Below are 27,795 nucleotides of genomic sequence, written 5' to 3'. Positions count from 1 at the left end.
CAGTAACGGGAGTTACAAACTCCAAGATTCATTTTCTTCGTCTTTAGCTCGATTTCAACCGAATCTTCCTCCCGTTTCTTCCATATATCATCAAACTCAACCAATTCATTCGTCTAATCAATTTCCAACCTGAAAACACTTAACACACCTTCAAAGCATCGAAAGTTGGATATAAAACTATAAAAATAACGAATAATTGGTTCTAAAATCACGTGGGAAATGGTATAAAATATGACACATCAACAAGTAATACTGGTAATCTATAAAAGTTTTTGACAGTAAGATCTATGAAGAAAGAATAGGTCACATTGAGGGATTTGCTTGCTATAATCAAGCAGCTGTGTTGTGTAGTTAGTTATACCAGTGACACATCTTCTACCCACTCCGTCCTTGCAGTCCCCTGCATATCACCAGAAACATCTATGTGTACAATAGAATCTGAGATGTCATAATGGGCGGGTCAGGCAGGTCGTGTATCAGGTCAGAACTATGGCTAGGCTGACAATTCTTGACATGGCCACTTGGCCAGTAGCTATACTTAAAACTGGAACGGAAGCTCGCGTGTTAGATTTGTTTAATTTGAACATGCCAACCCAAAAGTTAATAATCTCAAATGGAAATATACTTAAGCGGCGAGTTCTGTCTTTCTCAGGGAAAGCGCACACTCATTTTATTTAAAACTATTTTATACACTGATCATGTTAATACGGGGCTAGCCTATATTAGATGGTACTTGAAACAGGGTTATTCTTGATAGCGTAAGCAATCACTGTGTTCAAAATGTGAAGTGCTAAGTTCTGGTGGTTAAGATATCTGCATGAGCGTACCAGGTCATAACCGCCCTTGAGTGTTGTGCTTTTCTGGTTCTTGGGTAACTTTGATCTTGTTAGATATTTAGATGGATATGAAGGAATGACAACATATATATAAACATACTTGCACCTATAAAAGAGTTAATGGGTCGATAGACCCCACTCATTTGACCCATTACCAGTTAGACCTTGTCCAAGTTATAAATAGAAGCATATGTGCAGAGATTAGTATATGTCAGATAGAAGTATAACAATGTTAACGGGTCATGGACCCAACCTGTTTCACCGGTATCCATTAGACCTTGTCCAAGTTATAAATAGAAGCATAGGTTCATAGATAAGCTTATATTACATGGAAACAAAACAAGGCACATGTCACCCCAGCTGGTTACATATAATGACAATCCTAACCTCTTCCAGGCTCTTACAAGTGTTATTAGATTCAAAATCGTATAGCACAAAAGACAATCCGAACCGCTTGTCTATGCATATAAAAACATTGTATCTTTTCTAAGATCTTTAGAAACAAGTAAGGAAAGGGGTTGTGTTTGTGCAGATGGAAGAAGCTGATATTGGAGTTACGGTCACAGAGACTAACATAAAGAATAAGTTGATGGTGGCAATTGACGATAGCGAATTCAGTGATCATGCTCTCACTTGGGCCCTTAAAACCCTTCGGTCCACTATCGTTGATTCAGAACTTATCATCTACACTGCTCGAATTCCAGTTGATATTGGCTATTTGTATGCGTCTTCCTGGGGAAGTAAGCCAAGTTCTTTGATACTTATTTATTGGAGACGGTGTATAAAGGTTTTATTTCGTTTTGTTTTTGGCTATTGCAGCAGCTGAGCTGATTAAAAAACTTAAAGAAAGCGAGAAGAAAGCAGCATATGAGTTACTAGAGAAAGCTAAAAGAACCTGCAGTGATTATGGGGTGCGGTTGCTCTTTTTGCTCGAGATGTCTTAGATAATAAAGATATTGTTACAAATAATAATTGTGGTATGTACTCTTTTCAACTGCACAGGTTACTGCAGAAGGAATCACAGAGATTGGAGACCCTAAAGTGGCCATTTGCAATGCGGTCGAGAAGTTTAACATTCAGTTGCTTGTGATAGGCAGTCATGGTCGGGGAACTGTTACAAGGTTAGCCCGTTTATCATAACTTTAAATCCTAGCCCTATTAAATTAATGAAAGTTAGCGTTGTTATAGTTTACCAAATAACTTTCATGGTAACATCTTTACAGGACTATCTTGGGGAGTGTCAGCAACTACTGTATCCACCATGCCAAGTGCCCAGTTCTCGTAGTCAAGAAAACAGACTGATATTATCGTATGTGCATAAGTAAGAGCTTACTCGAAAATAATGTTGTTCATGTTTAAACCAAATCATTCATATTTCTTAGTCAAATGTTAACAGTACAAATAAATCATAATTTCATATGAATATCCGGTTTAGGGTTGCTGCCAATCTAACACCGCCTTGAGCTAATCTCCAGTTCACAATAGGGAAACGAGACAGAAAGTAGTCATCTGCAATTTAACACAGTTTCTTGATTAATAAACTGTCAGCACATTAGGAATTAGAGGTTGACCAAGTGGTCAAACAATCGAATTCGACTTACCTCCAAGAACAGAATTATTGCCAACTCCTTTATATGCCCAATTACATGCTGCTTTTATTCCTTCAGTTGCATATCTGTTCAAAATATTTGGTGTTAGAAATACGCACTTTAATGTCATATAGTTTTAAGGAATGGTTTTGTACGTGTTTGGGCAAGTCTTCTGATTTCCACTGCAGTTCTCCCATGTTTTTACTTGATCTGCCCATTCTTTCTGCCAAAAAAATACATCAAATCTAACAAATTCATGCCCAAAACTTTGAAATTAGTGTTATTACCCAGAGCAATACTATTCATCTTATACCGTTATGTTTGTCTGAATTGCATCGATAAGATTGTCTATATTAGTATCATAGAACCTTTCTTCTTCGGTCTCAATTATGCTATCGTCCCAAACCTGCATTTGATACATTTAGCTCAAGAAAATAGATTCTAAAGACTTCTAGATTTTTCTATTTGAGGACTTACATGATGTAGCACTGCTTTCCGTGTGTACCAATGGACATCAATCGTGTTCCCACCTCTATCCGTAGTGAACCCTACATGTAGTGGCTGTAAGAGACGAATGTACTTTTTTTGGTTAGGAAAGAAACAGTTGATCTTATCTTGTAAAATTTGAAAAAGGTATAGATACCTGATGAATGTCTCCCATAAAATGAGAAAGAAATAGCAGTGCTTGTGTGAGATTATCTGCAAGGTTAACATGTTAAGTTTCATTTAAAAACCGACACGATTACTAAACTTGTTGATGGAAAATTCGAGCAATAATAAACACCTGACCAATTATTACTAATAATCCGCAAAAGTTGATGATAGTAAGATATATGAAGAAAGAAAAAGTTACATTGAGGGGTTTGTTTGCCATAATCAAGCAGCTGTGTTGTGTAGTTGTTAATTGCACCAGCCACACATCTTCCACTCACTCCATCCTCATCCTTGCAGTCCCCTGCATATCAACACAATTTATGCAAGAAAATCTTGAACCAGAAATACAAATGTTTACAGTAGAATCCAAGATGTCAAAATGGGTGGGTCAGGCAGGTTGTGTAACTGGTCAAAACTATGGCTAGGCTGACAATACTTGACATGGCCCGAAACTATACTTAATTTATTAACAAAAATATACGCATCAAATTATAAAATTTTAAACAAAAATCCTTAACAAATTTTACCAAAATTAACCCGGTTTGACCCGCCAACCACAACTTGACCCATCTGTTAACTCTACTTAATACTGGTAGTTTAATAGTTTTGTATTTTATGAAATGGGTCCAAAAGGGTGGACCTAAAACTTATTTTGACCGAATCATCTATCATAAAATTTCGTAAAACATCACATAGTGAAATATGATAGCACTACTAGTTAGAAACAACTTACTGTTGTATTGGTAAGTGCAAAGGTCATCAGGGGTATCAATATAATGAAGCGCCGACGACCAATGATATCTAAACTTAACGTGATCAGCCCACGAACATTGGCTCGCCAAATCGCTACCTGGCAACAACTGACTTACGGCATCTGCTGCTGCTTGACTCAACCTTCCCTCGGCTATTTTACATGTCGCGAAATGACCATCGACACCCCACCCAAGAACACGAATCGGCAAAACAAACGCAAGCAACAATGCAAGTGGTCTCAATGAGTCCATTTCTTAGTTTGGAAATGGTGACTTTGGTATGATTTACAAGTGTGAAAGATATAATTAAAATGAAACTAACTTTTTTGTAGATATGCATTTATTGGTTATTTTTAGTAAGTTGTTCACATTTGTTTACATGATATCATTGGTATGTATTTTCACAAAGATTATTGTTTTTGTATGTATATGTGTGACTTCATATGGAAATCTGTTTTGGTTCTTTTGAGTAAACGTTGCAGGCATGGCAAAAAGTTGGATTGATGTTATATTTTTTTTTAATGACATATATATCGTGTGAATATTTTGTTTCCTTGTGTGAAACAATCATTACTTTTCACTAATCAGTCAAAAAGAGGAATAGAGGATCTTTCAAGTTGTTATGCATTTGTTCATATATTTTTAGACATATGTTTCAACATTTTTGTAAACCCATGTGAATATAAGGTGTGAAAACATAGGTTTCACTGATCAGTCAAAAAGTACATCTTTTAAAGTCTGGATTTATATTTTAAACATGTGTTTAACATTAACTGTAGGTAGGAACAGAACCAACAAAATTTATAAGTTAGATCTTTTTTATTTTTTATGTGTTAGTGGATGAGGTTCAAAAGTTACATTCTTTTGGGGTTTTTTTAGCAGAGTTACATTGTTAGTTGCATACATAAAATACAAACGTTGATAGAATACCTAAGGATGAGCTGAAAACCCGAAAACAGCACGAGACTGCCTAATCCGAATCGGGACTGGACTGGCCCAAGTATTTGGTTTTCAGTCCACCACTTTCCTACGTATTCAGTTTCCTACGTATTTAGTTACATATTGTTTGTATTGTACACTTTTTTTTCTTTTTACTTTGTTAAGAAAATAAATTTAAAAAAAAAAAAAAAAAAGGTTTTTTTAATTACAAAGAGAAAAAAAAAAAAAAATAGAAAATACAAAGTTGTAGGCATGGTGACAGCTAAAGGATACTGAGCAAGTAGTCGTCCTGAAATAAGTCGTATAGATGGGTTTAAAAAAATGGTTTCAAAATATAATTGGAAAGGAGGAAAAAAACACGCAAGAAGCAAGATAGCATGGGTTGCGTTTTCCTAACGTAGCTTATCGAATCAATCTTGAATAAAATCTATGTGGTCTAGAAACAGTTACAAATGTTTCATCATATTTGCTTGACTATTCGTGTTAGAGATAAACTTACTATATTATAAAGCAGATTCCCTTGTCTAAATTTTAAGTTTCAATATTTACTTTCTCAAAATGTCCTCTCTATCTATTCTATATTTACCTAAAATAACTATAATACCCTTTCTCTCTCCTTAAATCTCAACCAATCATTTTTTTTCTCTCTCCTCCATAAATCATTTATTCCTCCAATTCATTCAAAATCTTCTATCTCAAAAACCGTATATCAATAAATTATAAAAATTATATGGGTGTTCTTAAAATTTCATGCTCTTTCATTAGAGATGTCATTCGATATAATTTCGACGAATATTTAAATCCGAGGGCGGAACCCGTACGGTTAAGGCATTTGGCTATCACACTTCATAACCTATCACCCCCACCATCTCACCGCCGCAACGCGCGGACACTTACTCTCGTATTTTCTAAAGGAAATAAAATATTTTGATTTTTATGGTCAATTCTCATTAGCGTATAACTCTTTAAACTTCATCATCGAATATGTAACTTAATAAAAGGTCAAAAATCGGCCATATTGCAACAGTTTGGCTGCGATTTAACCAAAGCGTATTGTTGTGATTTGGTTGGTCAATTTGTCAAAACTTTATAAACACTACATTTCTAATATCGAATTGCGATTCTATTAATATTTAGACTAGAATGAGATTCAAACTAAATTAAAGTAACAACAGTGGCACCGGTATACGGTCATACTTCTATCTAAAGATAAAAATGTTGTTTTTAAAAAGATCTCCGGCTTAGGTTTTACCTTTGAAAAGTTTTTTAAATTGCAAGGCGAAGCCAAAGCCAAAAAAATAAAAATCGAATTATATTTGTCAGAGATTTCTAGAGAGCAACGGTTTATAACTAAATTGAAGTAAGAGTAATTTAAATAAGATAGAATGAGATAGTAGATTTCAATAACATAATACAAAATGATAAGAGAAAAAGAAAATTAATGATCTAAATGAATAAAAATGGATAGTGTCACTACAAAAAATATTTCATTTGTTCACACTTTTTAGTTAATGTGAACAAATTAAAATTTTATCACACTTTTATGTGTATAAAAATATATAGAACTAAAAGTGAGTAGTAATTTCTTCACACTATCACACTAAAAAGTGTATAAAATTAAAAGTTCACACTTTTTAATGTGAACTTTCATAATTATTTTATCACACCCATTTGTCCACACTAACTAAAACTAAAAAAGTTAGTGTGAACAAATGAGGTGTGACAAAATAATTATGAAAGTTCATACTAAAAAGTGTGAACTTTTAATTCTACACACTTTTTAGTGTGAAAAAATTACTACACATTTTTAATTCTATATATTTTTACACACATAAAAGCGTAACAAAATTTTAATTTGTTCACACTAATTAAAAAGTGTGAACAAATGCAACGTAATTTGTTGTGTGCGATTTGAGTAACAAAGGTGTTTTTTTTAGTACTCGTAATATTTTATAAAATATAAACTAGCTTATAACCGGCGTAAAACATGTGAGAAATATATACAAGTAGTTAAATTTGTACATATAAAAAATTGGCAGCAAAAATAAAAACTAAAAGATATAAAAAACTAAGGGAAGAAAAAATATACTGTAATGAGGAAAAATATTTTCTTTGATTACCTTATTTATTTTGTATATTAGATTTATCTTGTAGTTTAATAATCTTTTATAGAAAAACCTTAATTAGAATATGAAAGATCGATCATCATCACATTAAAAAATCAAGAATTTATAAACTTGTACATAAGAACCCTCGTTAAAAATATAGATTGGAGTTTTAAAAAATCGTTTAAAATAGCTTTTTTCAGGTTTCTTTGTTATTAAAATATTGGATATGATTTTTGTAAAAAGTCGTTCAATCGCACTTAAGATGCTTGCAATCTATATTATCAAAAAAATTTAAAGAAAGTTGCAAAAGGTCGAAATGTACGAGTGTTTGAAAAAAAATTAGTGAAAGTTGGAGGAACCTGGCGGTTGGTATCCTCAACATCTACATGCACATTGATTAATATTGGCGGTTGGTATCCTGGCCACTTTTTTGTTAATTAAACCAGACTATTTACAGCGATTACTGACAGGAGGCCGCTATTTTTTGTCAGATTTTCCATTACAGATAAGAGGCTTGCACTATTTGCAGCGACTATCACTGCAAATAATAGGTGCGGTCTAGATACCAAAAAAACTTGGTTGAGATATGAATCCCTTTAATATTTCATATTTATCGTTTTCTAAACATATCATAAAATGTGAAATGTTCATTTGAAAATTAAATTTTTTATGAAAACTAGAAAACTGCCAAAACATACTGTGATCTGAATTTAACACAATGTGTTTTAATTGTATTTTTATAGAACATAATGTGTTTTTATTGTGTAATGTAAAATATGTTGTGTTAAGTTTTAAATTACAGTGTGCTTTTGATAGCGCTGTAAATCGGAAAATTGTTCAAACACACTGTGATATGAACTTAACACAATTATCACAGTGTGTTTTTGAAAAACATATTAAAAACACATTGTGTTAAATTAAGAACACAATGTGTTTTGGTCAATTTCTAATTTTTATGAAAATTTTAATTTCAAATGATCAAAACTCATCATAAAATTATATATCTTTCTCACAAGTCAGAATAATGAACTTGTGGAGTGGAATCCAGTCCATTCTCTTCACCACTTATATCGCATGATAAGACACATAAAGTTATGCAAACAAAAACATACTCAAATTGTCAAGCTCAACCTCTTGTTGGGGTCCAAAACTAGTAATGTGTCCACTTAAACATTATATATTAATGTTTTGTTTTTTATTTTTATTTTCTTAGAATTTGAAAAATTATGGGTTTGTGCTTTTTCTAAATGAGAAAAATATATACATTAACATTAAATATTACAAAATTAGGGTGATGGCGGTGGTAGCGGCAACACCGCTAATTAGCTTAAGGTATGGATGCTACCCATATTTGGCATGGCTTCTTGGCAAATATTGTTGTGGAGACATGGATGATAGAGAAACATTGGGACAATGATTGGATTGAGTGATTGGAGAAGCAATGAGAGAGAGTGTGAATATAATTAAAAGAAAATTGTGAGACATGGTTGTCATAAGTTATATATAATTAGGCATGAGTTAGATATATGAAATAAGGAAAAATGTTAGGTAAAGCATGCAGTACCTATCTTAGGTCAAACAGGGAGAATTTATGTAAAATTTAGGGGGGGTATGTAAAATTCAGGGGGGGTTATGTATGTTTATCAAATTCAAAGGTTTAATCTGTAACTTTTTTTAATGTGATAGTACCTCAGCTTAGGTAAAGTCTACAGTATGGGTCATTTTCTCACGAAATAATGTAACAAAATAATACAGTATCAGTATATGGCTAAGCATGACCTCATGAGGAGAGATGAGACTTGGAGGCATGAGCGCTCTTGCCCTTAGTAAGTTGCTAGAAGCATAGAAATCAAATCGACGTTAACATAAAAATACTGATTAAATTGATTCCGAACCTACAATACGGCAATACCGGCCAATTTGCATCTTTTCTTTTTTGTATATGGTTTATAATTTATTTTGATGTATCATTAAAATATTTCTCAACATGATATCGACCGAAACGAAAATACATTTTAAATTGGACGGTGACTTTAGCTTACACTTAAAGCATAGCTTTCCAAAACTGAAGCTTTGGTGCGGACTAATATTGACGGCTAGCTATATTTATGATTCTAAGAGAAAATAACCAATTACTCAAATCAGCCTACTACAATTGTCTGTCTATCACGCAATGAACTCATGGAGGCCTATTTGATTCACTCAATAGTCAATAGTCATAAATGATGCGGGTGTTTGCTCATTAATTCATGATCTACTGACGTTAGCTTTATTGAAAACAAAGTTAAGTAAAATAGAATAGGAATATTGGTTTGAGCATATACCTTTTGAATATGGTTTGAGCATATACCCATTTTTTGCCTTGTGAAATGTGTGTTACCACAAAACATATGTATAGGGCCCCCGGGGGCCAGGTCCCCTCGAAAAGGACGGGAGCCGTCCAGCTAGTTTTGCTGAAATAATACAAACCACATGTTCATTTTCATACCATAATTTAAACTGTTCCTAATTACTACAGTATAAGCACATACAGTACTCGCTGTTTAATTAGAAGATACGTACTAAAATAGAAACGTTCTTGATCTATAAGTAGAAAGATTATTGGATCTTTCTAATATATGAATTGATTAACTTATATATTAAAAGTAAAGTTATTTACATCTCAACCCATTCATATACGTACTATCTAGATATTAAGACCGAAAACCTAAAAAAAAATGACATTAGGTATTACATTCACATACTTTACAACCATACTAAAACAAATGTTGTGCGTACGTATGTAGGGTGTAATAATAATACCCTAAACATAATGGCACGTTTTATAAATTGTCTAGTATTACATGTTTGACAATAACAACAATCATTAACTTATATAATTAAATTTTAACCATATCTTAAGGAAATGTTTCATAAATCCTTTATGCAAGCACCTAAAGTAATAAGATTAGTACGAATATTTCTGAAACAACCTTATCTTATTTTACTAAATATTCCGTATGTCCATGAAAAGGGGTACTTTTGGTCTGTGATACTTATTTAACAAATCAAGATCGAGCAACGACGTATATTCAACTATATGTATTGAAGCACAACAAACTCACCTCACCTTAGGTTCTGTAGTTTATTTGAGAAGTTTATCGACTTACCAATTACCATATTATCAAATTACAATTACAAAGGAGTTATATTTATCGAAAACTTCTTTGCATTTTTATAATGGTCTATACCTGGCCTCTTCCTAGCTTACATCAAATGCCATATTTAATAATAAAATTAGAAAAAAGTTTAAGGGACATATTGTTTTTGGCACCCAATTCCTATCTTGGGGATGGTAAGATATAGACACCATTGTTTTTAATTACATAATGATATATAGAAAGATTATTTCTAAGTAAATATCATCAAACCTTTCGATATACTTAACGCTAAAAATAGGAAAAATTTCAACACTGATCCAACATTAGGTTTTTATAATTATTACTATCATTTTTGATAAATACATGGTATAAAATATTATCTATACTATCTATATAAACAAACTACCCCCTCCAAAATTTAACACTCTACCTTTAAAATCTCCAATTTACCCTTTTAATCTATACTCCTATCAAACACTTTATCCCTGAAATATCAAAAATACCCTTATAAGAAAAACCTTAGGCATATCCCTTTCTTTCCTTGAAACAACAACGGCGGTTTGCACTTTCAGCCGGACTAAGAAACACTTGAGTTGAATCATACATTCATATAATAACACGGTACCGTTATTTAACCAACGTTTTTTTCCTATGCCCCGCCGCATCGCGCGGGTACAAGGCTAGTATGGGTAAGTTTGTTTCATCTCATCTTGAATATCACTGAAAAATATGTGTTTAACAATTAATTACTAGATTGGTAAAAATACGTGGAAACCTATGTGCGCGTACACAAGTAAAAGCTAAATCATGTGCACTTGCCAGTTACATGTTTCCATAGCAATACATATGTTTCATGTAATATGTTATATGTTCATGTGAAATCTATTTCGTAAATTAAGTTATGATCATCAATTAACGTATGTTGCTTCTGTAATTCTGTAAATATCAAATGTTTTTATCATATGAGAAAATTAATACATATGCCAACTTACAAAGGTAGAGAGGTTTTTTTATTATTTCATTTCATATATTTGTGTAAGGTAGCATCCACAATAAACATTAGAAGATACATTTTTTGCTACGAAAATGACAATATAAATAACCCTATTTGTCACACTCACTTTGCCTGACCAACATATAATAATCTTTATTGGTGGAATTTCTATAATACTCCATGTCATTTTCCTAACTTCCTTTTTCTAACACAGATCATTATTTTATGTTATCATTATTTAATGTTTGTCTACCATTTTTTTTTTAATCTTCCTATTATAAGTATGATTATTAATTATTAACATACTATTTATTCATTATTATAGAATAAGATAGTTAAATGACAAAAAAAAATAATTGAAAACGATTAATCTAGCTAAGTATAACATCCTGTCAAGGTGAACCAACAATAAACATCAGAATCCTTCAAACTTGTACGTTCGCGCGGTTTTTGTCAAATCATTCTTATTTAACTTCCAGATAAAAAAAAAATTGTATCGACCAAATTAAAGTTAAGAAACTTTACACCTATCAATTGAACAAGAATTTTTTAACATAATTTGACTTGTTTAAAGGTAAAGTTACACTTAATTACTGGGGGTTAATCTCGTAATAGGAAATGGTTGGAAGGTTTTTTAGACTTGTTGGCGATTCCCAATTGGTGTAAAGTATCACAGTTGCTTCACGCCACCAAGTGTAAAAATGGGGTGTTTGTGTGAATTTGACATTGGGTTCTAAAGTCACCAATGAAGAGTATTTATAGTGCCTCATGGAGAGATCTAGAATCTCACCCTTAGGGTGACGCTGGCGAGGCAAGAGGCCGTTATTCGGTGTGGACTGTAGTGTAACAAACTTTGTCTTATTGCCGAGTGAAGACAAAGTAGTCTGATGATGGTCCAAAATCATATGTTATTCATAGTACAACGTACTTTCAGGTTGACCTCATGAGAGGCTTCGGTTCTGAAGAAAGCTGCGGATGAAGGCCCCAATATAATTAAGCCCCATCTTATTGTTAGTTACGCTCCTTAATTTGTAGCCTAGCTTTAAGGGTGGTACATCATCCTGACTAATACTAGTTATAATACTTTTGTTATCACGATGATAATCTAAAAGTGAATGTGAGAAATACAAATCTTACATCATGTCCTGTAACTATAGTTTTACGTGAATAATTTTTTTTACAACGTTAGTAGTGATTAGTGAACCTGTTAGTAGAATCAGTTAAAAATAAGTAATTCATTTTTTGATTTATAAAGGTACTAATTAACAAGTATTTTAAGCTAAAAACACCCACTTTATGAAAAAATATTATGCTCTTTAAACAAAAAATATTATGGTATGGAACAAAAACAAAAACTTTCATAATAAAAAGTTAAAAACAAAATAAGTGGGGGAGGCAAAAAAATCGGTGACCACAATCTCAAGTGACGTGGGGCGTGGAATGTGTCAGGCGTCTAGTGGTGAAATAGCCACAAAAAAATTGATGGTGCAGACTCATCAATCCAAGCCATTCATCAACTGGATCATCATCTCACACATCCAAACTACTGACTCAGCAAATTATTATTAGCAGGCGCGGTTGGGTCCTAGAAATTTCCGCTTTTTTCCAACGTGTTCCACTTTTTAATCTCATCTTATCCAACCCAAAACTGCCAAGTCATCTCTTCCAATCTTTACCTGTTTAAATAGAATAGAAGACTATTTTAAACATTGTTTTGTATTTAACTCGTAACAATTTATTGATGAACTGTATTTCTCTTTTGGTGTGTTTATGTAATACATGGACTGATTCTAACTTTGAACAAAAGATCGACGAACATTATTCAATACTAGGTGTTTTATTGAACTAAGAAGAGCTAACGACAACATAAAGATGCAAGTAACAGCGAAACATGTACCTTCAATTTTTTTATAATTATTACCTGCATAAATTATTTGCCTTATCTAATTAAGTTATAAAAAAATAACTCAAGTACAATATTCGTTTATCATTTAACAAGTTATCGAATTCATATGAAAATATAACTCCTAATTTTGCAAGTTAGAGGAGGCAAAAGATAACATATCCTAATTTTGCATGTGTATAAAAACAAAATTTCATATATAGATACAATCATACCATCACACAAACATATAGTAAGATGAAGCGTGCAATTTTGCACTTTGCTCTTTTATGTTGGATGACACTTACATGTCTACAATGACATATTTTTAATAAACCGGATACAAACACAAATGTTGAATTTACTTTATGCATAACATACCCGAATGTTTGAAATTTCTGTATACGTAACAAATATTGACATGTAATATATTTTCTAGAGAAACACTTAATATCTTTGGAACACTTTCGAGTTATTTTACTGGTTAACATATTAAACTTCTTCACATAAGATTTCTATGTACAAATCTTATTAGGTACAATGTTAAATGTTTCTGAAAAATTTCATAAAAAATAGCAATATATCTCGATTAATTCAAATACACATGAATATGGAAAGGGAAATAATAAACATAGCCACGAGGGTTATGTTTAAGATGCTATTACACGCATGAAGATTATACTTTGAATCACAACTCGTGAATATAAAAAACCGTTATTTTTAATGTGCAACTCATTTACACATGTAATAATAATCTATTAAACATCTATATCTATATTATATTATAAAAAATAACCTCTTTGCTGAAAGTTACATGAGGATAATTATCTAAAATTTCTTCAATGGTTAAATTACACTATCAGTCATTTATTTTTAAAGTAACTCTATTAACCATATACATCAACTACTTCTACATCAATTATCTACACCATTAAACGCTGTCTCTACTACCAATGGTGGTCCCACTATCACACCGTCGTCGTCATGAACAACGCCTCATTACGCGGGTTTCGTGATAGTAATTTCTCATATAAAAAATATCTCACCATTCTCAAATAATCTAAATAGAAAAACATCACTAGGTACATAAATTCTTCAAAATTTAAAATATACATCTACAATCATAAATCATCTAGAAAAACACTTCGAAAGTATAACTTTCACATGTTTTTTTACCTTGACTTAAAATATACAAGAAGGTATATACTATAGGTGTCACCTTTAAAGTTTTAACCAATCTTAAAAGGCTTCCCAAAAACTCTCACCTAACCACCATTATAAATCCTCAAGTCCATCCCACTTATTCAATCCTTCTACTACTCAATCCTCTACATTTTCCTCTCATCTATTATTCAATTTTACAATTATCTCACAATTATCATTTTTCACAAATATTTAATAAATGGAGATTACGGAGCTTAATCTCATAGGCGATTTCGAAGCCGGAATAAAATGTTTACAACAAAATCACCCATCAATACTTTCTAATCTTTCTTTAATCCCACAATTATATAGTTATTGGACATGGGGTGCTTTACTTATTGCGGTTTTTGCTACTTTTACTAACATTTTCAATAGATTAAAAACATTTATTTATAGTATTCGATTTAAGTTAATAACTTCTTGTCAGAAAACATGTCAGCCGCAAACATTTGACCAAGATGATTTCGACTTTGACTTTTCCGATGACGAGGACTGCGACGACGACACGCCGTCCTCCGTCGCCGATTCCGATGATCAAGAGTTAGATTCCGAGGACGAAAATGTTGTTTTCCGACACGAAGGGCAAAATGGTGATTTCGCTCTACGGCGGCGTAACGGTTTTTCTTGGTCGGATTTTTCTGCCGGAAAAAGTGTTGTACAGTTGTGGGATAGTTTTGGGTTAGGTTTAGATTTCGAAGATGATGAATATGATAACAGCGGTGAAATCGGGATCTGGGATGTGAATATGAACTCCGGCCGTCGTGGTACGGCGGCGAAGACGCCGGAAAATGTGGTGGTGACGGCGGATGTGGTTGGTGGGTTTGGGGGTTATGATTGTCGGATGGGTGGGAAGTTGCCAGAAATTTTGGCCGCGTGGCGGCCACGGCCGGGAAAACTTTGGATGGAAGGTGGCGGCGCCGCCGGTAAGAAGGTTGAGTGAGCGCGTGATTATTGCGGCGACTTTTACTCTTATGTAGTCATTAGGTATGACCGTTTCTTGTTATTGCAAGTTAATGAAACGATGTCGTTCCGTATATATTGATTTATTGACTTTTTACCTTTTTACTATATAAATAAATGGTTTTATTGCCATATCTTTTGTGGATTACATATTTATTTATTGGATCTAGTGACTAGTGATTATAGATATTGTACACAGAATAAATTGTAATGTTTCAGTGGCTGTGTGTATATAATGAAACAAGAAAACAATGAAACACTCTACTCTAATTAAGCTAAAATTTACAAGGGAAAAACAAATATGTTGCTAGATACATATATCCTTCTCCATTTTTCATTACAACCTTTCATTTCTTCGAAAATTACATGTGTAAATGCAAAATTATCCCCTGTGTAAATGCAAAATTATCCCCTTTACAAAATCATAGAAGCTACTTGTTATCCCCAATTTATAAATCGTGAATATGGATAATTAAGTATCTAGCAGAACCCAATTACACTAAATGGAAATAGGTAATATGGTGTTATATGTTTGTTTATTTTGAGATATATATGAAGTAATAATAATAATGTAGTGTCATTATACACGTAATTATATGGTAATATGGTATTAGGTGACTCCAATTATTAAAATGTTTTGTTGGGCTAAACGGAATGAGGCTCTCTCCACGGCTACTCACATAGTCACATATACAAAAGAATATTGATTTAAATTTTAAACAACAAAAATTGAGAATTCTAGAAATATTCTTTCTTCATCAATGCATGAAGGCATTAAGTAGGCGGAAATTACAGCTTCTAATGGTGGGGTAACTTGCTAGCCTCACAATCAAGACAGAAGTGATACAACCGTAGCTATCGAGCTCATACATATTGAATGGTCTCAAATGGCAAACTATAAAATTCTTTGAGGTGCTAGTTGGTTACCTTTACTAGAAGTTTTTCGAGGTATCTTCATTTAGGGGGAGACCAGTCATGTCTTCTAAAATTTCATCTTTCTCAAATCCCACCAATCAAAAACCTCCAACTCAATTTTCCTTTTCAATCTTCTTAACCATTTTTAATGGCATTCATGACCTTTTCAACCTTCCCAAAAAAAAAAATTTTCATTTAATTTAATCAAACTTCTTCTTTTTTAATAAAAACTTAAAATATTTCATTAAAATTAAACTAAACATTACATAAACATGAATTAAAAAGTACATAACAATATAAACCGAAACTAAAATTCTACATGATAATGAAGACATCTAAATCAAACTCGCAATTGATTGTGGCTGCATCGCTGGATCGTCAAGGTATGATAAGTCTAAAGCCGATACATGCGCCGTGAGATCATATTGGAGCCGATGATGCACGTTCTCGTCCATTAACTCCCGGTTTGCTTCCGGGTATAAACTCTTGGCACCGGTGGATTCATAATATGAACCGGTGATATTGTCTGCCCGTTGTCTTTGATGATCATGTTGTGTAGTATATTACATGCAGCGACGACTTTTTCGATTTTCTCCTTTGTCCATAGCCGGAGGGGACCGTCCGAAATCTTCCATTTTCCCTTGAGAACACCAAACGCCCGCTCAACATCCTTTCTTGCAGCCTCTTGTAGTCGTAGGATATATTCCATCGGTAAGGTAGTAACCGCGCTTGTAATCATGTCCATTTACGCTAAATGAACTGTCTGGCGTGGATCCATTACGCTCGTTGTGAAATATGTTTTTGTTTGGTGATTTTTTTGGTTAAAATGAAGTGTATATATATATATATATATATAGATAAAGAGGTAGGGAATTTTATTTTTTTTTAGAATGATGTTAACGGTTAAAAAAGCCAGTTGGTCCCTACCTCGCACGCTCCCCCCAATGTTCGGATTTCTCCAACCCTTGCGGGGCTTTAAGCCCGCCAGCCTTCATGCCGGCTTCATGCCATTTTGTTGGCGCCAGTGTTCCCTCGGTGGCATGGCCATGCCGTTTGGATGTCGTCCTCCACTCCTCTCCCCTTAGTCTTATCTCTTAAATTGTCGCAATCACAAAACACTATTAGAAAAATCCTAATACCACTAATTAATAACTAGTTCAATACAAAATCCTTAATACGAGTACCAATCATTAGTATAAAACCTAATTATTCCAAGTTTTTTTTTTATATAACTTATGTGATAGAGGAGGGGAAAAAAGAACAACTATGCTCGTTGGTCATCGCTAATACCTCACTACACGTCCACCACGGACCACAACAATGGCGTGTGCTCGTGGCAGAGAGCTACGTCCTTTTTGTTACCATAGCGACTCATCTTATTTTAGCATGACACTTTGATTTTACCTTTCTTTAAGAGATGTATAAGTATGAAGGATGTCAAATCAGATAAGCATTAGGGGTAATGAACATCATAAATGTTAACATTGATTCAAGTATTTATACAACGTACGTTTCCTTCCTACCAGCAGATAAGACTATGTCATATATATATATTGGTCTCATCTTCAAATCATGCATTAAATGAAAGCGTAAAATAAAAGTAACACTATAGTAATATATATTTAAAATAAATAAACAAATGTGCATAAAAAAAAGTATGATTATTGATTTCAATTATTTGATGAATAAAGTAGGTGGCTTGAAAAGCCCATACAAGCAAATTGTTGTAATTAGTAGTTTGGTGCAAACTTAATAGTGTAGGTCAAGTTTCCAAATATATTGGCTGGCCTCTTAGTTTTATTTTTTGTGGTGTTTTCTATTTTTAACATGCTTTCATTCACTATTTTAGGATCTTAAAGAGATAAAATTAAAACAAAAAAGCTTACAACTTGTGGGTGTAATGAAGCACAATTAGATTTTTATCCCGCGGGAAAACCGCGGTTTACTTTAGTATTGTTTTAATAAAATTGAGTAAAAATTAAGTAAGATCATTAAAGATAAAAATATCGTTGAAATATATGCTTAACGGTTAAATCAATGAAATATTCCACCAAATCTTATAAAATGAATGCAAATTCAAATGACATATTACAAATCTTATAAAATGACATTAAAATCCAAAGATTATAACACCCAACTTTAAAAAAAAATCTGCTCAAAACATGGAGTAGCACCGGTAGTTTTGTGTCAACTGCTCGCTTAAAGACCTATTATAACTTTGTACTAAAAATGTACCATTATCCTAAATATACCATCATCTTAAACATAAACAAATAACTTATCTTTTTTTACCCATACAATGACACCTACAAAAAGAGTCTTTACTCTTTAGTCTCTATTCCACCTTTTATCAATGACACCCAATGACAACAACATCTGCAAGCATAAAAATCAGCACTTATATAGTTATATCAACACTTACCCATATGGTTCAATATTCATCAAGACTTGCAATCCCTTTGTTGCTACACAAATTACCCCTTCTATTTAACTGCAATCCATATTGAAACCATATTACTTATAAATTCTAAAATCATATTTAACCAAAATCTGACTTTTATATTTTCTTATCCAATACTTCTGCCAATTCAACACCAACATATTAATACTATATAAATTATCCACCTATTTATAATAACAAAAACTAAATTCTACTACAAAATATATATATAATAGAAATTAAAAATATACTAATAAACTAATTTATATTCCATCTTTAATGTAACAAAGCAGTTTAGAAATGTAAATAAGAAGTCATTATCTTAAGTGACATGATTTCACACTTAGACTCGTGATGTTGCTCCATAACATAAGTTGTGTCACCCTTGGCAGTCTTACCAAGCAAGAGAATATCAATTAAACCCACCTATTATGAACCATATACCTGGATTAAAGGCCAACCAAATGACACCCTCAAGCAGATAAATTTTCTTCACACATTTACTTCATTCAAGACAGATCAAACTCAAAAACTAATAAAAAGAACACTGCTCTTCTATACTTGAAAGACATGTTGCTTCTATTTCGTGTTCTTCGACATCTACGTGTACATGCTCTTTATACTTGAACCACATTTGCAAGGTCCACCTTTTGCTTGTCCTCTTGTATGGATGGTATCTCATCTTTCCAACTGAGTACTTCAATGTCCATCTTTGCCTTATGTCCTCTCTCCATGTGAGCCCCTTCATACAAAATTGTGTCTCCGTAGGTAAAATACCATGTTCAGCATGAGCTGCTGCATTGTTAGCTTTCCCAGAATCTTCCACAGACATTTGGAGCCCACCTATGGCTGGAACTTCAATTGCAGAATCTCGAACCCCGACATGTTGCTTTGCAGCTTCCTTGCCACTCTTATGAGGTTGATCATTTGAAGGAACATCATTTAACCCTTGAACCTCTTGAGAAATACTTGTCTCAGCCATATTTTGCGCAACAGCATTTGGTCATTTTTTAGCACCTGTAACTTCAATGACTTCTCTGCACACAACAACTGCATCAGGTGCATGGTGCGCACCAACGTCACAAAAAGTCAAATAACTATAGAGCTATATAACTTAAGGTTGATCGACACAAAAAAAGTGTGTAAGATATAAATGTCATTTTTCTTATAACTACTATATAGAACAAAAAATGTATACTTCCCCACCACTCTCCAAAGACGAATTTCACCTCCTCACTTTTTTATAGCAATTGTTTTGCAATCCAATTGCTCGATTACCTCTTCTGGCATTGGGAGTTCAATGGTCACATTGACCTTTCTTGAAATATCATACATATTACACAAGGGTATACACCATCAAACATGAAATTTGTAACTTATTTATATACCTTGCCAATAAAAAATATGATCCATGCTTGTAACGTTGAGGTCTTTGCCTTAGATATCTCATTCCTTAACGGCCATTTTCATCAACATGGTGCTTTATAATACACCAGCAACCACCTCATATAAACTAACCACCAATTTCAACACCTATAATAATCACACATGATATCAAAAGCTAATCTCATTTAGTCCAAAAACGCAATAAAAACAAAACTCCCTAGTCTGTTAACCTGAAAGAAATGAATCTGCACCTGTGGATATGTGCTTCTTCTTTGTGTTCATGTATATTTATAGTGGCTTAACGGTTGAAGAGTGAGTGAGGTTTAGATTTGAACTTTGCCATCCTTGCCGCCAACTTGCTGTTTCTTGTTTCTCTTCATCATGTCCTCTGCATTTATTCTATGAAAAAAAAGTTTGAACACATGTTATCCACTAAAATATATAATAGTCACATTCACACTGATTTGAATGATAATGTAAAGGACATACCCAAAATGCAGGCAATACACAACCTCCTCCATGGCCCTTCACAGCAACCCTCAATTTTTTGTATTGAGTGTAGGACAAATTTTCAATAACCAAGGACAAAATATTATCTTTTCACCATCATCTTCATCCAAACCCTTATTTAGATGTATAAAACTAATTATTTACCCAATGACTATTCGGGTCATAAACACTTTCCGGATATAGCTGAGGTAAAGTCCAGTGAAGGCACCAGTCCACTTAAAGTCTGAGTCTACAACTTATCGTCCAATAATGGAAAAATTAGCTTAAGCCTTTTAACCAAACTTTTTGAGTCATTTTGAAGAGTTACCCAACCCATTTTTTTAAACGAAAGGATTAAATCCACCGCCACCACTAAAAGGGTTAAGCCCCTCTACAAAAACACTGTTAATAGTTATCACGAAACTGAATTTCCATAGTACCTCATAAAACCAAAAAAAAAAAAACAAAACCGAAAGTACCTCATTGTCGGGAGTGCATCAGATTCTTTCAATACTGTCTTATTATCTCAAATACCTCAAGTTCGTCATCTTGAACAAAAAACACTCACAAATGGCCAAATAAACAATCAAGATTCCAAGCTTCCCTCTGCACTCGAACATGAAAAGCTTTTAAATTAGAAGCTAAAGATGAAATAACAGTTGAGATATTACATTCAAGAGCTTCGATTACATCAAGATGAATAGTATCATACATGCTCCATAACAGAGAATACATTCAACTAATTAGCTAAATACTTATTAGGCTGAATTTAAAATTGAAATAAATATGTATAGCATAAAATTGAAAAAACCATATACAACTATCAATGAACACACTAAACAAACCCACATACCCTTCACCATCACATCTATGCAAAACTTGAGCTCAATCACATAATGAAAAATACTATAACATAGGGAGAAACTTTAAAAAGAACCTGCAAACTTCAAATCTTCAACAGCACAAGTCGTTTGTGCCTCTAAAATCGAAAACTCCTCTTCAATTTTAAGCATTAACACCTTCATATTAGGCTGAATCAGTTTAAAGCCATTAAAAAAAAAGACATGTAACATATATGTATCTATATATATAGTTACATATATACATAATATATATTTATATACCTATATATTAGGCTGAATCAACAAAAACCATGAGCAACCACATAATTTTCATTCAAGTAATCTAGTCATACCTCTGTGTCCATCAAGAGTTACTATTTTTTATTCATGGGAACACTTTATTATCAATCTTTCCATTCCTTCGTCAAAGAAAGTCTTAGCATATCTCTTTCATTCACCTGCAGTCAAAAGAAACAAAAAATAACGGTTAAGAAAAGTAGTGCAACTTTAAAATATCAAATGATTTTTTTTCTTTTCTGCTTCTTTTACTTGCTTTCACCATTGGCAATGCCCAACTTTAAAATATCAAATGATTTTTGTATACAAATGACATTTTTAGAGAAATGGTTTGACAACTAAGGTTAATAAAAGCTTTTGATCATTTTAACACCACAAACTATACTATCAAATTGATAAAAAAAAAAATTCTTTCGCACATATTATTAAACACCTTAGATGCATCAATTCTACAATATATATTATGAAATAAATAAATAAATATTCATAAAACAACAAATATCAAAACTTACACATGAATTTCAATCCAAGATTCGAAGTCTAATTAGGTTATCAGCATCATCATCATTAGCCTTCTACCGTCATTAGAAGCCGCTTCGTAATTTTATATGTCTATATCCTTGATTTGTTCTTTCATCTTCTTTCATCCAATACAAAAATAAACAAGTTTGATTTATAGATGTATGTATACATATGGATATACAGATGTATGTATATATATACATATATATACAATCATTTTCAAAAGTTGGATTGGAGATTCAAAGAAAAATAGAAGATATGAAAGGAAGTTGTGAAAAAAATACATTTTAGATCTGATAAGTATGATTTGGTCTTCTCTCTTCATTCTCCCTCTATTTATCTTTCTCCTCACTTTCAAAAATCAAAAGGCCCGCCATTTCAAATCCTGCCTTATTCCCCGCCCAAATACACTCCAACACATACCAAATACACAATAAAATACATACCATTTGACATCATACTTCCACTGTGGAAGGCTTCTTTGCTTGACAACACACACAAATGATGTGACTTGGGATCTCTTCTTTAGTATGAAAGGGGTGATATAACCATTGGTATTTAATAAATTTAAGAAGTGTACCAAGAATGGACTAGAGTGTAAACTTACTTTTGCATTTCTGCAATATAAAAATTCCAAATATTAATACCAGTTTGGCACAATTACTGATATTGATACTAATTAATTTAAAAAGCACATGGACTTTCGTTAAGGTACATTAAATAGTCGTACACTTAACATAAAATTTAGGGGTGAACTTTTGATATAGAAATGTACAACTTTTTATGTACGTTAAGTGAAACCGGGTTTCATTTAGCATTTTTTCTTTTATATATGGCAAAAATAATACTACATGTTATGGAACATTTGCTATCGCAAAGCTACGTATTAACTAACTTGCTATCGCAAAGCTACGTATTAACTAACTTATGTAACGTGAGAATAGAAGCGCCCACCTGCAATTGAAGCTAGCTTAACTGGCGGATGCATCCCTAGTTTTTTTCACTGGTCTTGGGTTCGACTCTTAGGAGCGACAAGCCTGTGTGATTTTCCCTAAATAACCTGTAACGGCTTGTGGTCTACATCTCGTAGTCTAGAGTACGTGCAAGGCTTCACCATTATACGGTGAGGTGTTCCCTGATGTCGAATACTTACTAACTGTTAAAAAAAAAAAGAAGCGCCGGCCTCTTACGAAAAAATTTGAGTTCAATTTTTGATATGAATTATTGTAAAACTAGTTAGAACAATACAAGGATAGCATAGATTTATCATTAGAAGAACTAACTTATGTCTTAACACATCTAAGCGTTTATATATAGATCCTGACCTTTGGCTTTTGTTTGGCGAAGAGTCTATTACAGTATATTTCTTTTTATGTTTTGGTTTGTTGTGTATAGATGTAGTGTCATTGTCTGATGAGAACGGTATGATGTATTCGTGGTATCGATTTTTCGTAATAAAAAGTGGTCTCCAACTATTATTTAGTTTTTCTCTTTTCTGAAATTTGCCTTTATAATCAACGTTTTCAGCTGAATAATTAAAAAATAATGATAAATTAACTTAATTGGTGTGTTTAAAGATATGCCTAATTATAATAAGAAGATGACATGTGGATAAGATTTGGAAAGAGAATTAATGGAATTCACATAAGGTTTGAATTGATTTTTAGGCTTATAAATTGATTTTTAGGCATACGGGTTGATTAATTAATTTCCATAATTAAATACTAGCATTTTCTTTCCTGAATGGAGTAAGCAAAACATTTATAGATAAAAATTTTGTCCTTTGAATTCAATGATGGACCTTGCAAAACAATTTTATAGGCCAATGGAACTCATGATTGGACAGCTAGAATTTTTAATTCAAACAATTAAAAAGTGCAAATCCTTCCCAATTATTTTTTGTTAATTTAGTATGAGAAATACTAAATATAACTCTAAGGGTTGTATTTAACGTATATAAAAACTTGTACTTCTTATATTAAAAGTCCATCCCCTGATATTCATGGTAAATGTACAAACAATTTATGCACCTTAAACACAGCCCTAAGGGCTGTATTTAGTAAATCCCATTTAATATTATTTCAAGTTATATTTGGTAATTAGTCTCTTAACTGCTCCTTTTCTTGTTGATTTGAACAAATATCTGATAAAACTTACCATTATATATACCGCTTCCAAATGTTTATGTATTTCGTTATATTTCTTTGCATAATTTTTAAAAACATTTTCTTAATCAATATCAAATCAAAATCTATAACATTTTGGGAACAAATAAAAGTATGTTAACGCGAACAGAAAATAATGAGTAGAAAGGTAGCAATTGCCCAACAAATATTGTCGTTATTATATTTGCTTTAAAACGATTAGACTATTTTCTCATACTAATAGCTGGCTTTAGGCAACATTGATATGACTATTGTCTACTTGTCAACATTCATAAGTTTCAATTTCAATAATTAATAACAACGAAATCTCAATTTGCCACTTTAGCAAATCGGAAATATTCTCCAATTTAATATTATCTCTATTATTAATAAAGAAGAACATGTTATAAAAATACATTTATTCTAATTTAATATATATTTTCTTTAGTCTATCATAGTTCAAAATTTTTATTTAAGTCTTAATAAAATATTTATAAATTTAAATTAATGATATTTTTTTTATATCTATCTTCAAGTAAAAATTTATTTTGGAGTTAAAATACAAAACTACATAGGTTTAGCTCTCTTGGCGACAATTTTTATTAATTACAAATTTACAGTAATGATTTAAGTCTTGATTAAATATTTATAAATTTAAATTAATGATATCTTCTATATCTATCTCCGTAAAAATTTATTTTGAAGTTAAAATACATAACCATATAGGTTTAGCTCTTTTGATGTTTTAATTTTATGGTTATAGATACGTAAATCGTGTTTTGCTTTTATAGGTTGCAGGTTATATTATAATTATTATCTACTGATTATGATGTTAATATTATTCTGCGACTTTGAAGTTTCAGCTTTATTAATATCAACACTTACAACAATTTTTATTAATTACAAATTTATAGTTATGATCTTTTGTTTATTATTAAATTCAATGTTTGGTAATGTTAAGATCAAAGTTTGTATCTTATTACAATTTATATTTTGTATTGGTAACGAAACATATTTGCAACGGTCCGGATTGAATCCGGGTTGATTAGCTAGTAAACTCATGAATTTGTTATTTAATCTTTAATATTATTAGGGAAATGATTAATCCTCCTAACTAAATAGCTTAATAATCCCCCTAACCATCAAATGGTGACAAGCCGAAAAAACAGGAGACAAGATTAGAAAAGAGAATTAGTAGATACCAAATGTCACATTCTTATAGTTTTAGGAGGATTATTAAGCTAATTTTTAAAAGGATTTATCATTTTCCATATTATTAACCATTATTAAAATGAGAAATGATAAATCCTCATAACTAATCAACTTAAAAATCCCTCTAACTACAAGATCATGACATGTGTCAAGATCAAAAGATGAGATTAGGTAAGAAAATTTTTGGAGTACAAAGTGTTAGAGGTTTTAAGAGAATTTTTAGAAGAATATTTAAGAAGATTAGTCAATTTCATATTAATATTTATATTAAATTATAATATTATTATTCTTATATTATACTAAGCTAGGAGAAGTGATCTATTAAAACATATTTTAGCAATACACCAACAAGGCAACAATATATGTTTTGCGCGTGGTATAAGCATGTGTTTGTTATATAACTAATATATACAGTAAGTTGTTTCATTTTCATTGGAAGACCTCACAACACATTACGATACATGTACTTTGTTGCAAAAGCTAATTAAATCTAGACGTGTTATTAGCGATACATCTACGTACGTGGATTTTATGGTCATGAGGTATTTTTCAGATGCTTTTAGCATAAAGCATGCTAGATCTCATCTTCGATGTCGATGAAGTATAATACTGCGTATATGTATATTCAAAGCGTAGTATTTCGACCTCACCATTTTTTGAAGTCTAGATGGATTCTCCCAACTAATAATTTGTCATGGACATATATGATCAGAAGAAACATGAATGTATATACTTTATATATTTAAGTAGAAAATAAATATGTAGCCCCTCTATAGCACATAACATAACATACAAAATAAGAGAAGAAGTAAAAAACTTATGAATCGTTAATTGTCTAATGACATGTCAAAGCCTTCGTGGGGATTTCATTAGATGGCAAAAACATTTCTTTTAACAATTGGTAGATAGCATCATATTATGATGTACCTGTAAAATTGTTAAATATATAATTATGTGGTAGAACTTCGTCATATGTTTATTTTTCAGTTGTAGATATATAAGTAACCTGTAACCATAATATGCACTCGATTTAGCCCAAATAAATAACGGCCTGGGACCTCTGGAGAAATAAAATTTGGAAGATCAAGGTTTTTTTTGGAAGGCCCGTATTGAAGCATCAAAAAACTCGGGTGAGCAACACTCATCAATCAAAGCCCAATAGATAAAATGTAAGTGGCCCAGTGATTAGAAATTGAGACCCTAATTTTGGCTCAAAACCTCGGAAAAAACTCAATAAGCTAATTCTTTTTATCTTGCTGGGAAAAGGAAGGAAATTGAATAAAGAAAAGAAACATTTTTTTTTTTTTTAAATTAAAATTAATCGTTTCAGCTAAATTTTATGTATTTATCTTTTAAGTACAACGAACAACTGATAATTATATACTCCCATTTTGTAAATCCTTTTCGTTGCAAACTTCGCATACATATATATTCTTGAGTACTTCGTATTTGTTAATAAGCAATTAACAAAACGTTCTCTTCTTTAGTAATACAAGCAATTAACAAAACGCGCGTTCTCTTCTAGCTAGAGTACTTGCGTAAATTACATGTGCTCTTTCGGATCAAGAGCTTAAATTGAACATATTTCATAGGGTTTGTTACAGATCCTTGCGCCATATGGAAAAGCGGAAATAGGCTGGTGCATGATGGATGAGGAGAATTTTGCCCATTCCATCCGATGTATCTCTTACCTTTAAATTAGCAACCGATGCAACTTAAGATGGCTGGCGAGTGGAGAGAATAATTATACACTTTCGATTTGTGAACCTGGAGAGTGTTACTTCGATTAAGAGGTGTGTGTATCATCATCATTGTTTTCGTTTTTTGTTTTAGTCTATTGTTTGTGATGTAAATTCCCTAATACAAGTATACAATTAATTGGTGCTTCCAACTATTACTGTGTCGAATTTGGAATACACATTTGGCAGTAAAAATGATTAAATGAAATCTCAAAAAAAAATCGTAATAATATTATTTGACACGTTTGACATAAAAGTTTAACAATAATATCAGTCTTTATGGATATCGGCCCATTAAGTAATTTATATATGTATATTCCAACGTACTAAACTATATATAATTAGTACTCAATACATCTAACTTGATATTATATATGTTCACTAATTATTAAAGCACACATTTTAGAAATTGTATTAAAATCGAGTATTTATTTAACATAATAGTGAGTTTTGAGTCCAAATCCATCACCCCTAACAACTCAAGTTCTCAAAATTGTCCCTATTAGTTGAGTTGGAGGAATAGAATTCGAGGCTTATATGGGAGACAAAATTTGATTAATAAAATAAAATGGTTGTCGTTACAAGTGACAATAGTACAAGTTGGAAAAACCAAATGATTAGTTTGTGGTTAAGTTGACAACCCAAGAGAGTGGGGGGATAGAAGTGAATAAAATAAAATGGGCATGCAATATAGCAATTGACCACCTCGACGACACCCACATCCAATAGCAATGGCTAACATCTTATCGAAG

The 27,795-nt window shown here is 32.1% G+C and overlaps 4 protein-coding genes and 1 long non-coding RNA gene across 7 annotated transcripts; 2 read left to right on the top strand and 3 right to left on the bottom strand.

Moving 5' to 3' along the window:
- Positions 1 to 1,312: 1,312 nt before the first annotated feature.
- On the top strand, positions 1,313 to 2,248 carry LOC122596390 (universal stress protein A-like protein). The gene is made up of 4 exons (XM_043768960.1): positions 1,313 to 1,576; positions 1,656 to 1,747; positions 1,839 to 1,957; positions 2,060 to 2,248. Exons 1-4 carry the CDS (start codon positions 1,369 to 1,371, stop codon positions 2,136 to 2,138), a joined length of 498 nt encoding a protein of 165 aa, XP_043624895.1. The 5' UTR covers positions 1,313 to 1,368; the 3' UTR covers positions 2,139 to 2,248.
- Positions 2,166 to 4,227, bottom strand: LOC122596389 (endonuclease 2). Its single transcript, XM_043768959.1, has 8 exons — positions 3,813 to 4,227; positions 3,279 to 3,380; positions 3,069 to 3,124; positions 2,903 to 2,986; positions 2,739 to 2,831; positions 2,581 to 2,648; positions 2,438 to 2,511; positions 2,166 to 2,345 (listed from the first exon to the last, which is right to left on the bottom strand). Exons 1-8 carry the CDS (start codon positions 4,081 to 4,083, stop codon positions 2,251 to 2,253), a joined length of 843 nt encoding a protein of 280 aa, XP_043624894.1. The 5' UTR covers positions 4,084 to 4,227; the 3' UTR covers positions 2,166 to 2,250.
- Positions 4,228 to 14,193: 9,966 nt separating this feature from the next.
- LOC122596309 lies at positions 14,194 to 15,191 on the top strand. Its single transcript, XM_043768858.1, has one exon. It carries the CDS (start codon positions 14,297 to 14,299, stop codon positions 15,035 to 15,037), a length of 741 nt encoding a protein of 246 aa, XP_043624793.1. The 5' UTR covers positions 14,194 to 14,296; the 3' UTR covers positions 15,038 to 15,191.
- Positions 15,192 to 18,660: 3,469 nt separating this feature from the next.
- Positions 18,661 to 20,527, bottom strand: LOC122598586. Of its 3 annotated transcripts, XR_006323655.1 has the most exons (4): positions 20,288 to 20,527; positions 20,050 to 20,197; positions 19,801 to 19,945; positions 18,661 to 19,462 (listed from the first exon to the last, which is right to left on the bottom strand). XR_006323655.1 is itself a non-coding variant. In XM_043771180.1 (3 exons), the coding sequence occupies exon 3, from the start codon at positions 19,392 to 19,394 to the stop codon at positions 18,945 to 18,947; it is 450 nt and encodes a 149-aa protein (XP_043627115.1). In that variant the 5' UTR covers positions 19,395 to 19,462; positions 19,801 to 19,945; positions 20,029 to 20,073; the 3' UTR covers positions 18,661 to 18,944. The 3 variants fall into 3 exon arrangements, 2 of the variants coding, with proteins under 2 accessions (XP_043627115.1, XP_043627116.1); XM_043771180.1 differs by lacking the exon at positions 20,288 to 20,527 and having other exon boundaries at positions 20,029 to 20,073; XM_043771181.1 differs by lacking the exons at positions 20,050 to 20,197; positions 20,288 to 20,527 and having other exon boundaries at positions 18,661 to 19,449; positions 19,801 to 19,834.
- Positions 20,528 to 20,711: 184 nt separating this feature from the next.
- On the bottom strand, positions 20,712 to 21,581 carry LOC122595014. The gene is made up of 3 exons (XR_006323179.1): positions 21,483 to 21,581; positions 21,225 to 21,306; positions 20,712 to 20,893 (listed from the first exon to the last, which is right to left on the bottom strand). It is a non-coding gene; the product is annotated as an uncharacterized LOC122595014 (long non-coding RNA).
- Positions 21,582 to 27,795: the final 6,214 nt, after the last annotated feature.

The sequence above is a fragment of the Erigeron canadensis genome, chromosome 4 (assembly GCF_010389155.1).
Source record: "Erigeron canadensis isolate Cc75 chromosome 4, C_canadensis_v1, whole genome shotgun sequence".
In the NCBI taxonomy this organism is placed as follows: Eukaryota; Viridiplantae; Streptophyta; class Magnoliopsida; order Asterales; family Asteraceae; genus Erigeron; species Erigeron canadensis.
This window is presented reverse-complemented; position numbering and strand designations above follow the sequence as displayed.

What these genes read in the sequence shown, in the direction of transcription:
- LOC122596390 (XM_043768960.1), top strand. Translation starts at nt 1,369, where the DNA reads ATGGAAGAAGCTGATATTGGAGTTACGGTCACAGAGACTAACATAAAG. An exon ending in GTATGCGTCTTCCTGGGGAA is followed by an intron (nt 1,577 to 1,655) that starts GTAAGCCAAGTT and finishes TGGCTATTGCAG; the next exon opens with CAGCTGAGCTGATTAAAAAA. An exon ending in GGTCGGGGAACTGTTACAAG is followed by an intron (nt 1,958 to 2,059) that starts GTTAGCCCGTTT and finishes ACATCTTTACAG; the next exon opens with GACTATCTTGGGGAGTGTCA.
- LOC122596389 (XM_043768959.1), bottom strand. Translation starts at nt 4,083, where the DNA reads ATGGACTCATTGAGACCACTTGCATTGTTGCTTGCGTTTGTTTTGCCG. An exon ending in TGGCAAACAAACCCCTCAAT is followed by an intron (nt 3,125 to 3,278) that starts GTAACTTTTTCT and finishes TTAACCTTGCAG; the next exon opens with ATAATCTCACACAAGCACTG. An exon ending in GGAAAGCAGTGCTACATCAT is followed by an intron (nt 2,832 to 2,902) that starts GTAAGTCCTCAA and finishes TATCAAATGCAG; the next exon opens with GTTTGGGACGATAGCATAAT.
- LOC122596309 (XM_043768858.1), top strand. Translation starts at nt 14,297, where the DNA reads ATGGAGATTACGGAGCTTAATCTCATAGGCGATTTCGAAGCCGGAATA.
- LOC122598586 (XM_043771180.1), bottom strand. Translation starts at nt 19,394, where the DNA reads ATGGCTGAGACAAGTATTTCTCAAGAGGTTCAAGGGTTAAATGATGTT.